At 57.2% G+C, this 10,902-nt stretch overlaps 1 protein-coding gene and 1 non-coding gene across 3 annotated transcripts; both read left to right on the top strand.

Moving 5' to 3' along the window:
- Positions 1-1,101: 1,101 nt before the first annotated feature.
- Positions 1,102-10,544, top strand: NOP53 (NOP53 ribosome biogenesis factor). 2 transcript variants are annotated; one of them, XM_066271676.1, is made up of 13 exons: positions 1,102-1,338; positions 1,817-1,881; positions 4,149-4,257; positions 4,851-5,050; positions 5,445-5,515; positions 6,798-6,893; positions 8,038-8,142; positions 8,224-8,454; positions 8,873-9,048; positions 9,265-9,331; positions 10,040-10,116; positions 10,202-10,258; positions 10,487-10,544. In XM_066271676.1, the coding sequence occupies exons 1-13, from the start codon at positions 1,115-1,117 to the stop codon at positions 10,491-10,493; spliced, it is 1,485 nt and encodes a 494-aa protein (XP_066127773.1). In that variant the 5' UTR covers positions 1,102-1,114; the 3' UTR covers positions 10,494-10,544. The 2 variants fall into 2 exon arrangements, with proteins under 2 accessions (XP_066127773.1, XP_066127774.1); XM_066271677.1 differs by lacking the exon at positions 10,487-10,544 and having other exon boundaries at positions 10,202-10,262.
- Positions 9,376-9,486, top strand: LOC136332441 (small nucleolar RNA SNORD23). The gene has a single exon (XR_010730704.1). It is a non-coding gene; the product is annotated as a small nucleolar RNA SNORD23 (small nucleolar RNA).
- Positions 10,545-10,902: the final 358 nt, after the last annotated feature.

The following is a 10,902-nucleotide window of genomic DNA, read 5'->3' as shown; positions in this document are numbered from 1 at the left end:
AGAGATGAGAAGCATCAATCATTAGTTTTTTATTGTGACACCTTAGTTGTTCATTGATTGCTTTCTCATGTGTGCCTTGACTGCGGGCCTTGAGCAGAGCTAGTAACCCCTTGCTTGAGCCAGCAACCTTGGGTCCAAGCTGGTGAGTTTTTTTTTTGTTTTTTTTTTTTGCTAGAGCCAGATGAGCCCGTGCTCAAGCTGGTGACCTCGGGGGTCTCAAACCTGGGTCCTCCACATCCCAGTCCGACGATCTATCCACTGCGCCACCGCCTGGTCAGGCCCAACCTCCACATTTCCAGGATTCCAGAATTGGTACATTGACCAGCTAAACATCCTGAGATCGGAACGTGTCTTGCTCTGAATTTGCCACTCATGGTTCAGATTTTTGTTTTCAATTTTTATTTATTAATTTTTAGAGAGAGAGAGAGAAAGGCAGAGAGAGAGACACGGACAGAAACATCGATTTGTTGTTCTACTCTTTCATGCCTTCATTGGTTGATTCTCGTTTATGCTCTGACAGGATATCGAACGCACAACCTCCGCATTTGCAGACAATCTTCTAACCAACTAAACTACCCGGCCAGGGCCCAGATATTTCTTTTTAAAGAAGGCTGGATTAGCCCTGGCCAGGTAGCTCAGTTAGAGCATCTAACCGTAGAGCATCCTCAGGATAAGCCAAAGTTGCTGGTTCATTCCTGGTCAGGAAACATACAAGAATCAACCAATGAACACATAAGTGGGAAAACAAATCAGTGTTTCTCTCTCTCTCTCTAAAAATCAATAAATTTTTAAAAACTAGATTAAAAAGTAATAATCAGCACATAAAAGATTAAAAACAATAGCCAGGCTTAAAAATATTCCCTGGCGGCGTGGAAACATGGTTGGCTAGGGAGGGAACCAAGACTCGAAAACCCCTGTAGGACAGGAATCTGCAGAAGGGGGAGGAGTCGTTTACCCTTTCTCAAGATGGCTGCCTCCTGGCCCCTTTGCCGCTCTAGACACTTTACCAAGATGGCATCCACAGATATGGGTCTTGCGATTGAGTCGGAGACCTGCGCGCGCATGCCCTAAACCGGATTTCCGCTGCGGGCAGCCGGATTCTTCCTTTAACAAGATGGCGGCAGGAAGCAGCGGCTGTGGTGGCAATCTCCGCTGGAAAAGCGAGGCCGATTCCGGTTTCCTGGGGCTGCGGCCCACCTCGGTGGACCCAGCGTTAAGGCGGCGGCGGCGAGGCCCAAGAAACAGGAAGCGGGGCTGGCGGCGGCTTGCTCAGGAGCCGCTGGGGCTCGAAGTTGATCAGTTCCTGGAAGATGTGCGGCTGCAGGAGCGCACGAGCGGGTGCGTGGGCGGGGCTTCTGATTGTTGGGCCACGTTCTGTAGGTCGGGTGCGAGGCGGAGCGTGCGGGGGACTTCGAGGTGCTGGGTGCACCTGTCCCGGGTACCCCTAGGGAATCCCAGAGTAGGGGCTGGGGAGCCGGGGTGGATGGCTGGGGAACTTCCCAGAGTTACCAAACGGAGGACTCACAGTTAAATTAGAATTTAGGTAAACAAGGATCGTAATTTTCTAGCGTCTGTGTTTCATGCACCCATCCTAGCATGATGAATGTTAAGAATTTTGTAAACTGATGGGAGAAGCTTTAGCTTGAAGGGGTCTCATACCAGCAAGAGGATGGTTGAATGGGGTCTCATACCAACAAGAGGATGGTTGAATGAGCCAGAGGGGAGCTCGGCCCTGCCTGAGAGGTTAAACCTACTTCTGCTGCATCTTGTCCCTCCCTCACATCTGTGGCTGACATTTTGTTTTTCCATCTCCCAGTGGCTTGGTAGCAGAGGCCCCCGATGAAAAACTCTTCTTCGTGGATACTGGTTCCAAGGATAGAGGTGAGGAAAGGTTTTGTGGTGTTGCAGGACAGTGACTGTTTGATGTCTAGTTTCTGAGACTATCTGGTTGATGACATGGTTTGAATGGCGAATACTTTCCATAAAGGGACTTAACTATAAACAAGAGGACCTGGAATGCACAGAAAGCAGGCTAGGCACTAACGTAAAGAAGTCAGATTTTCTTTTTGAGGTTTCAGAGATCTCAACGACCAGAAAAGCCATCACTGGTCCACTTGATGAGTAGATGAGACATAAACTAGAAGGGCTTATTAACTTACCAGAAAGCAAGTCAAGGACCTGCTGTAAGGAATCAGACCAGTTTTAGTTAATAGAGTGTGCTTTACCAAGAAGTAGAGGGTCCTCTTTAAGTGGGTGAGAAACTTGTCTTAATCTGCTAGTCATGATTTGCCAAAGTGTAGGGTTGGGATGTGCTGAAACAAATGGAGAAGTGAATTAGAGATTATTAGAGTGTGTGTGAATACCTGGAAACACAAAGAACAGCCACTCTGGGCCTGACCTGTGATAGATAGCTCAGTGGATAGAGCATTGACCTGGGATGCTGAGGTCCCAGGTTCGAAACCCTGAGGTTGCTAGCCTGAGCATGGGATCAGCGACATGATCCCGTGGTCGGTGACTTAAGCCCAAAGGTCACTGGCTTGAGCAAGGGACCTCTGGCTCGGTTGGAGCCACCCCCCACCTGGGCAGGACACGTTTGAGAAGCAATCAGTGAACTTAAGCGTTGCAACTCTGTGTTGATGCTTCTCATATCTCTCCTTTCCCCTCTCTAAAAACAACAAAACAGGCACTCTGCTTTAATGAGGGGATAGAGAACAAGCTAAGGGGTCCGCAATGGAAAAGCTGATAGCTATAATGCAAGTGGCAAAGCTGCTTTAATAGCAGGGCACCTGTAAGGATCATGTTTGAGATCAGTCTAGGGACCTATTCTAACCAAAGCGAGTGGAATCGTTTCAGTGAGCAGAGAAGGAGTGAAGGGGCCTTTCAGGCGTACGGGATGTTCAGTGAGCAGGTAAGAGAGAGTTAAAGAGGTCACTTTCACAGAAGTGAGTAGATCTGGGCTGCAGACACAGTTAAGTCAGAGCTGGCCTAGTGAGCAGGTGAGGTATTGCAGGCTGCTTTGTGTAGTAGGAAGTTGCTGGGGAACAAGGTGGGGGAGTGTTCATAGATCTGCTTTAGGCTAAAAGAAGGTAGAAAGACAGCAGCAATTGTGCACTTTCACAGGTGATTGGTGTGCTTTGAGCCCACACAGCCCTGTGAGGTAGGCATTAATGTTCTCAATTTGGGAGCACAGAGGAGCAAAGTCATTATCATGAGGTCCCACGGTAAATGGAAGGTTACACATTTTGTCCCAGTACATATTATCTGGACAAAAAAGACTAAAGAGGGCCCTGGCCGGTTGGCTCAGTGGTAGAGCGTCGGCCTGGCGTGCAGAAGTCCCGGGTTCAATTCCCGGCCATGGCACACAGGAGAGGCGCCCATCTGCTTCTCCACCCCTCCCCCTCTCCTTCCTCTCTGTCTCTCTCTTCCCCTCCCGCAGCTAGGCTCCACTGGAGCAAAGATGGCCCAGGCGCTGGGGATGGCTCCTTGGCCTCTGCCCCAGGCGCTAGAGTGGCTCTGGTCGCAACAGAGCGACGCCCCAGAGGGGCAGAGCATCGCCCCCTGGTGGGCAGAGCGTCGCCCCCTGGTGGGCGTGCCAGGTGGATCCCGGTCGGGCGCATGCGGGAGTCTGTCTGACTGTCTCTCCCCGTTTCCAGCTTCAGAAAAATACAAAAAAAAAAAAAAAAGACTAAAGAGTTCTTGATTTTTACTATTAAGTTTTAGAAGTAGAAGCAGAAAGTCCTGTTGTGCTGAGAATCGGCCATATTGGGTCCTGAGTCGGCTTCCTGGGCCTCGGTGTCACCTGGCCACGTGCTTCCTTCCATGTTAGTGTTACTGGTTCTGTGGCCATTCCCCTGCTGTGTCTGAAAGCTCTGATGTACAGGGCTGTGGGTCTGACTCCTCTGTGTCCCCAGCACAGGGCTGCGTCCAGCTGGCCCAGGAAGGGGGGAGGGGCAGAGCTTTGGCAACTTGGGCCCTGTGCTTGGGGGCCTAATTCCTCAGGTGGGGGCCTGGAGTCAGCCTGGGGCCCCCACGCGTCTGTGCTGGGTGGGACACAGGTCTGATGGAACTGAATCTTGGCGGGAGGGGAGTTGGCCCTGGGACGTGAGGTGACCTGAGGCCTTGACTTCTCTCCTTCCTCCCACTCCTAGAGCTGAGCAAGAAGAGGACCAAAAGCCAGAAGAGGTCCCTGCTTCTCAAGAAACCGCTTCGGGTCGACCTTGTTTTAGAAAACACGTCCAAGATCCCTGCTCCCAAAGAGTGAGTCAGACCCTTCTTTTCCAGTGTATGTGGGCCTCCCGCCTTCTCTGCAGCAGCCCCACTCACTTTCTGGGGTTGCCTAGGGGTGGGGAGTAGGTTGGGTGTGGACTTTGGAGAATGGATTGGGGCAGTGAGGCAGGGGCTGGACGCAGTGGCTGAAGTAGGTGAGGATGGGTCTGGACCTGCCCAGGGACTCGGGGTGGAGAGGAGGGGATTGTGGGAGCCGTTGTCAGGAGACAGGTTGGGCAGGGCTTAGTGACTGATCCTGAGGGAGGGGCTAGTGGGTGGGGCGGCCCCTGAGATGGGAATAGGTGAGGAGGAGTGGTTGGGGACTGGGCTGAGCTCAGTGCTGTGTGGTGTATGAGGTGCCTGGGAGACACTCAGAGCAAGGGCCCCAGAGGCTACTGGGCCAGGGGTGGGCAGAGTTAGGAGGAAGCCCACCTTGCCTTGGGGGGGGGCTGCTGGAGGAGGAGCTGCAGGAGTCTGGGGGAGAGGGGTGGAGAGCCCAATGCAAGGGAAGGGATATCTCAGGAGCCGGGGCTTCCTAGCCCTGTGCCACAGTCACTTCACCTGTGCGACTTCCCCTACCCCAGCATCCTCGCCCACCAGGTCCCCAACGCCAAGAAGCTCAAGCGGAAGGAGAAGTTATGGGAGAAGCTAGCGAGGCAGGGCGAGCTGCCCCGCGAGGTGCGCAGGGCGCAGGCCCGACTCCTCCACCCTCCTGTTGCCAAAGCCAAGCCTGGACCGCAGGACACCGTGGAGCGGCCCTTCTACGATCTCTGGGCCAAAGATAGTGAGTGCCCTGCTTTCCCTGTGGGAGGGGACAGGGCTGCCACACACAGCTGTGCATGTTGCGCTGGTGCGCAAGGGGGTGCCCTGTAGGGGTTGTTTGATGACCTTCAGCAAAGTGAGCTATCTTGAAGTGGCTCCCCTTTCCCTTCCCGGAGTGGGCTCCTGAGGGCGGGCTCCTTACCCCTCAGCCCCGGGTCTCTCCTGCCTTCTGGGGCCCGACCAGCTGCTCTCTTGTCTGGCGTTTGAAGCCCGGGGTCTGAGAATCAGTTCTTCCCTCACCTGTGCTTCAGAGCCATCTCTGTAAAGGGGAGGGGTAGGAGGGAGAGAGCCCCCCAAGGCCACGCTCTGTCCCCATGCTGGAAAGCCCCCAGCCGCTGCCCTTACTGCCTCCACAGACCCCCTGGAGCAGCCGTTGGCTGGCCAGGACATGTTTTTCCTGGAGCAGACCAAGAAGAAAGGAGTGAGGGTGAGACTGCATCTGAGTGGTGTCCTGGGCAGTGGGGGTCAGGAGGAGCTGGGGAGCAGTGGGGGGGGGGGGCTAGGAGGGTTCTGCATTTGGCTGGTGAGCCCAGGTCTCAGCCTGCCCACCCTGTGACGTGGTGGCAAGGTGGGGCCATAAAGGGAGAGAGCAGAGTGCTTTAGGGAAGGTCAGGGAAGCCCTTGCTGGAAGGAGGATGGTACTACTGGGCCAGGAGCCTGAGGGAGCTTCCAGGCCAGGGGAGGGCAGGGCTGTGGATCAGGAGGAGGAGGAGAGGGGTCTGCCAGGTGGGAGGGAGTGGGGGAAGGGAGCAGGCCCGGGGGACACAGTCCGGGTGTCGGACTTTTGTTTAGGAGAGCTGCTCTGAGCAGGTGGGATTGAGGTGGTGGGGGACAAGGGCAGTGGGGTGCGGGGAGGGCAGGGACAGGGGTGTCCAGGGTGACCTGGGCTGTTGCTGGGGTGGAGGCCAGGCGGGCAGGGATGAGCAAAGGCTGTGAGTGGAGGTGCCGTTGAGGGTGCTGCTCAGATGTGAGCCAGCACTCGTATCTCTGGGGCCGTGTTAAGCCGCAGAGGGTCCATTGGACCCAGGGTTGCGTTTCTCACAGGGTCCCCGGTGGGTCGAGGCTGCGCTGTGAGTCTCTTTCGGCCCTGCCCTACTCTGACAGACACTGCTGCAGATTTCAGAGGGACAGGCTGCGGTGACTAAAGTCAAGACCCTCAAAGCTTCTGATATTAAGGCGGTAGTGGTGAAGGGTAGGGTTTTAAACAGGCCTCCTATTTTTCGGATATCTTGTTCATCGCCTAAGCTATGGATGATTGATCCGGAGCATATGAATAGTATAGCCTTGAAGAATGCATGCGTGCAGATGTGGAGGAATGCTAAGTGGGGTTGGTTAATTCCAATGGTTACTATTATTAAGCCCAGTTGGCTGGAGGTGGAAAAGGCAACGACTTTTTTGACGTCATTTTGGGTAAGGGTCCATGTGTTCTTATATAAATGTCGCCCGCCACATGGGTCACAGGGACTCATCTCAGGAAAGGTGGCCATAGCCTTTGTCTTCAGGAGCTTGCTGGTCCTGGGATGCCACTCTGGGGAGTACCGGGTGTCCCTGTTGCAGACACCGGACCCCATAGCACCTCTTAGCTTGGAGGCTGTGGGCCGCACTGAGGCATCAGTGGCCCCGGGGCTTGGAGTCCCGGCCCTGGAGCTCGTGCAGACATGAGGCCGGGGGCTCCCAGGCCTTATCTTGCTTTGTGTTTTGTCCTCCAGCGGCCGCCACGTCTCCTCACCAAGCCGTCCCAGGTGCCCGCCGTGGAGGTGACACCCGCTGGGGCCTCCTACAACCCAACCTTTGCGGACCACCAGGTACACAGCCCTGTCTTCAGTCAGTGCCTGCCTACTGGGGGCTGGAGACTTGGCAGTGACCAGGACAGTTCAGGGCCTGCCCTCCTGGGGCGTCCAGTCCAATGGGGAGACAGACCTGTCCCCAGACAGGGATGACCCCGAGTGGGCAGGGTCGGGAAGCAGGAACCTAGAGGGGTCAGGAGACCCAGCCTTGGGGATCGACAGGGCTGGCAGGAGGAGGGGACAGTGGCTGAGACCGAGGGCAGTTCGCTGTGAGAAGAGGGGGATGGGGATTTCAAGCAGGGGAACAGCACGTGCAGAGGCCCAGAGGTGAGTGAGTCCCTGGCTCCTTCTGGGACGTTCACGGAACCAAGGGTGCCGAATGCCTTACTGACCTGTTAACAGACAAGCCCTGGGACCGAGTGAGGTTTGTGCAAGACCGGAGGTGGTTTAGCAGCAGGAGATCTGGCTGTGAAAGAGTCACTGTGTTCATGTCACAGTTTGTTGAGCACGGGTGTCATGAACAGAGGGGGACACACCTCTGCCCTTGGAGGACACATGTTCCCGGAGAGAAATCAAGGTTCTGAGTAGATGCAGGACACGAGTGAGAGCTGTTGCTCCTCGTTTGTGATTAGAGGGTCTCTTAGCCAACAGCAGTAGAGGTGGTGGTTCTCACCTGGTAACAATTTCTGGGACCAATGCCGATGGCTTCTGGATGAGTGTGGCGCTAGCTGCAGTCTGTTCCCTGTCGGACTGACGTGGGCGGTGTGGTGCCGGGGGGCAGGGGAAGAACAGACAGTCGTTTTTTTTAAAAGCATGTGATCCGCCCACTGACAGGGCACATTTCAGTGGTTTTTAGTATAGTCACCGAACTGTGTAGCCGTCACCACAATTTTAGAACATTCATCACCCCAGAGAGAAACCTCAGGCCCATGTCACCGTAGGTCCAGTCTCCCCCAGTCATACGCAGCCGCCATGCTCCTTCCCGTCTGTGGCTCTGCCATTTGTGGGTATCTCATGTGAAGAAAAACTGTACGGTGCGTGGAGAGCACACCGTCCTGGGGAGCCAGGGAGAGGAGAGGCCGGAGTACTGGGGGGCGGGCAGTCTTTAAAACCCAGGGGAGGGCTCGTGGCTCTGGCTTTACCCACCCCCACCCCTGTGCAGACCCTGCTCTGGGAAGCCCACGAGGTCGAGCTGCAGCGGCAGAAGGAGGCAGAGAAGCTGGAGCGGCAGCTAGCCCTGCCCTCCGGGGAGCAGACCGCCACCCAGGTGAGCCCGCAGCTGCCCACCCACCCCTCCTTCCCTGGGCCTCCACCTCGCCCAGCCCCTGACACCCTTTCTCTCCCCCAGGAGTCGATGTTTGAGGAGCTGTGCCAGGGGCTGCTGGAGGAGTCGGATGGGGAGGGGGAGCGGGAGCCAGGCGTGGGCCAGGACGTGGGCCAGGACGTGGGCCCAGAGGCGGCCAGAGAGCAGGCTAGAGAAGACCAGGCTGGAGGGGCCTCAGCTGCACCTGCCCGCCTGGCCGCTGTGGAAAAGAAGACAGAGCAGCAGCGTCGGCGGGAAAAGGCTGCCCGGATGCTGGTGAGCACCTGCAGCTCAGGTCTGCTTGCCCTGCCCCCACCGCCTGATTTCTCCTCAGCCTGCTCTCTGTTATGTCTGCAGCCTGCCTTCTCTAATCCCTGCAGCCTGCGTTTGATCATTTGGGGTCCTCGCAGCTGCTCTGCCAGCCGAGACCCATTTACCAGCACCCAACAGGCGCTGCTAAGGTTTGGGGTACAGAGGGGATAGGCTAGACCAAGGTCCTGCCCATCGGGGGCTGGGATGTATGGACCACTGACAGACAAATGGGTAGGGAAGGCTGTTCCAGAACCCACTGCTGTGTTCTGCACTCTGGTACCAGGAGAGACCTGTGGGAGGTGGCATTGGAGGGGCAGCGGGTGGAGACGGCCCACAGGGCCCATGCCGCTGGACCAAGGCCTGACTCCAGCTGTCTCTGCAGGAGGTCCAGCGGGCCGCAGTGCGGGCTGCCCGGTTGCAGCACCAGGAGCTCTTCAGGCTGCGTGGGATCAAGGCCCAAGTGGCGCAGCGGCTGGCCGAGCTGGCACGGCGGCGGGCACGACGGCAGGCACGGCGGCTGGCTGAGGCCGACAGGCCCCGCAGGCTGGGGCGGCTCAAGTGAGGCCCAGGCTGGGGGCTCCTGGGGTGGCCAGAGGGGTCCTCATCCCCTGCCCAGTGCCTCCTGCCTGTGCTTAGCCGGTGCCTTCTTGGAAGACCATGTCTTTCCACCAGATCCCTGTGTTCGCAAGGCCCCCTCCCAGCCCACCCTTCCCTGAGGGGCTTTGAACCCTGTGCTCTGGCCCAGGCCCCCTGAACGCCCTGTCTGTTCTCCAGGTATCAGGCCCCTGACATCGATGTGCAGCTCAGCTCAGAGCTGTCTGACTCGCTGCGGACCCTGAAGGTACTTGCCCATCGGGGTGGTGAGGTTCTGTAAGGGGACACCCGTGCCCAGTGATGATACCCATCCTTGCTCCCCGTGCCCCTCAGGGGCTGTGGGTGACATCATGGCTGCCCCCAGGCTGGTCTGGTGGGACTGATGCCTGGGGGCTGAGGGCACAGGGTGCTGAGATTGTGGTCCCCTGGGGTGAGGGGCCAGATGGTGTGATGGTTTGACCCTGTGACCCTCGGGCCTTTCTTCCCAGCCATGTCCCATTGCAGCCCCTGGTCTCTGGCCTCTGTCCTCTCCAATCCCAGAGGGGTCACTCTAAAGCTCAAAATGGACCTTGTCCTCTCAGAACCTTCCGTGGCTCCTTGGAGCCCCAGAAGGAAGTCCAGATCCAGCTTTTGTGTTCCGTTAGCTGGCTGGCCGTGTCCCCCTCTGAGCCGGGCCTGGCCCTGCTCTCCTGCCTGCATGCCCTTTTCCACATCGCTGACCTCCTTCCTGTGCTTCCTCCAAACCTGGCTTAGGTGGCTGTGGGTCAGTGCCCATCACCCCATGAGCTCAGGCCCAGCTGAGTCCCTGGTGTCCGAGGACAGCTGGGTGTCTTCGCCCACAAGGAGCTTGTAGGGGCTGATCCTCCCCTGGAGCCATGGCTGGACCCTTCTGAGAGGTCAGAGACCCACAGGTTTCTGCCACGCACCCACTGAGACCTCCTCCTCTGTCCCGCAGCCCGAGGGCAACATCCTCTGTGACCGTTTCAAGAGCTTCCAGAGGAGAAACATGATCGAGCCCCGGGAGAGAGCCAAGTGAGGACTGGGCTGCTGGGGGTGGGGGGCTCGGAGCATGCCTGCTGTAGGGGGGCTGGCCCCTTACCTGCACTCTGTCCTCCAGGTTCAAGCGCAAGTACAAAGTGAAGCTGGTGGAGAAGCGGGCGTTCCGAGAGATCCAGTGAGTGATGCCCCCCTTCTCTGCCCGCTGGGTCCCCGGGCCTTTCTAAACCCAGTAATTGTGGCTGGTTGTTGGAGGGTCAGTCCACCAGATGCACCTGAACCCAGAGTTGGGGCAGGAGGGTCCCCATAGGGAAATGGAAGGACCCAAACCAGAGGTTGGCAGTCAAGAGGGTGAGAATGTGGGCCCCCCTTCCCTTCCCACCTCAGCGCCCTCCTCTGTCCCCAGGTTGTAGCTGGTGCTGGACACGCACCTCGCCCTTCAATAAAGCACCTTCTGACCTACACCCTGGGCCTCGTGTGGACTTCCCCTGCTGTGGGCAGCTCCTCTCTGTCCGACCCCTGTAGCACACAAGGATGGAGGTTCCAGAACCTTCATCTCCACCAAAGCCTGATGAGAAGTCAGGATGTCCCTCGGGCAGGGTGGGCAGCTGGTCCCCAGAGTGAGGAAGGTCTTAGAGGGATGGGCTGGCAGGGTGGATGGGTGTGGAGTGGAGGGAGGGAGAGGGTGGTCACACCTGGGTTTCTGACTGGGCGGGGGGATAGCCCACAGCTCTTTGTCCCAGTTGGTGACAGCCCTGTCACATTGGCCTTGGCAGCAGCTCATGTTTGCTGGGTACCTCTTGTATTTTCCAGCAGATGGAC

This window comes from Saccopteryx bilineata, chromosome 3 (genome assembly GCF_036850765.1).
Source record: "Saccopteryx bilineata isolate mSacBil1 chromosome 3, mSacBil1_pri_phased_curated, whole genome shotgun sequence".
NCBI classification, from domain to species: domain Eukaryota; kingdom Metazoa; phylum Chordata; class Mammalia; order Chiroptera; family Emballonuridae; genus Saccopteryx; species Saccopteryx bilineata.
Note: the sequence above shows the minus strand (reverse complement) of the source record. Positions and strands in the feature narration are given on the sequence as shown.

Excerpts from the sequence above, each read along its gene's own strand:
- NOP53 (XM_066271676.1), top strand. The coding sequence starts at position 1,115 with ATGGCGGCAGGAAGCAGCGGCTGTGGTGGCAATCTCCGCTGGAAAAGC. Across the intron at positions 8,455-8,872 it reads AAAAGGCTGCCCGGATGCTG|GAGGTCCAGCGGGCCGCAGT; the intron begins GTGAGCACCTGC and ends CTGTCTCTGCAG. Across the intron at positions 9,049-9,264 it reads CGCAGGCTGGGGCGGCTCAA|GTATCAGGCCCCTGACATCG; the intron begins GTGAGGCCCAGG and ends TCTGTTCTCCAG.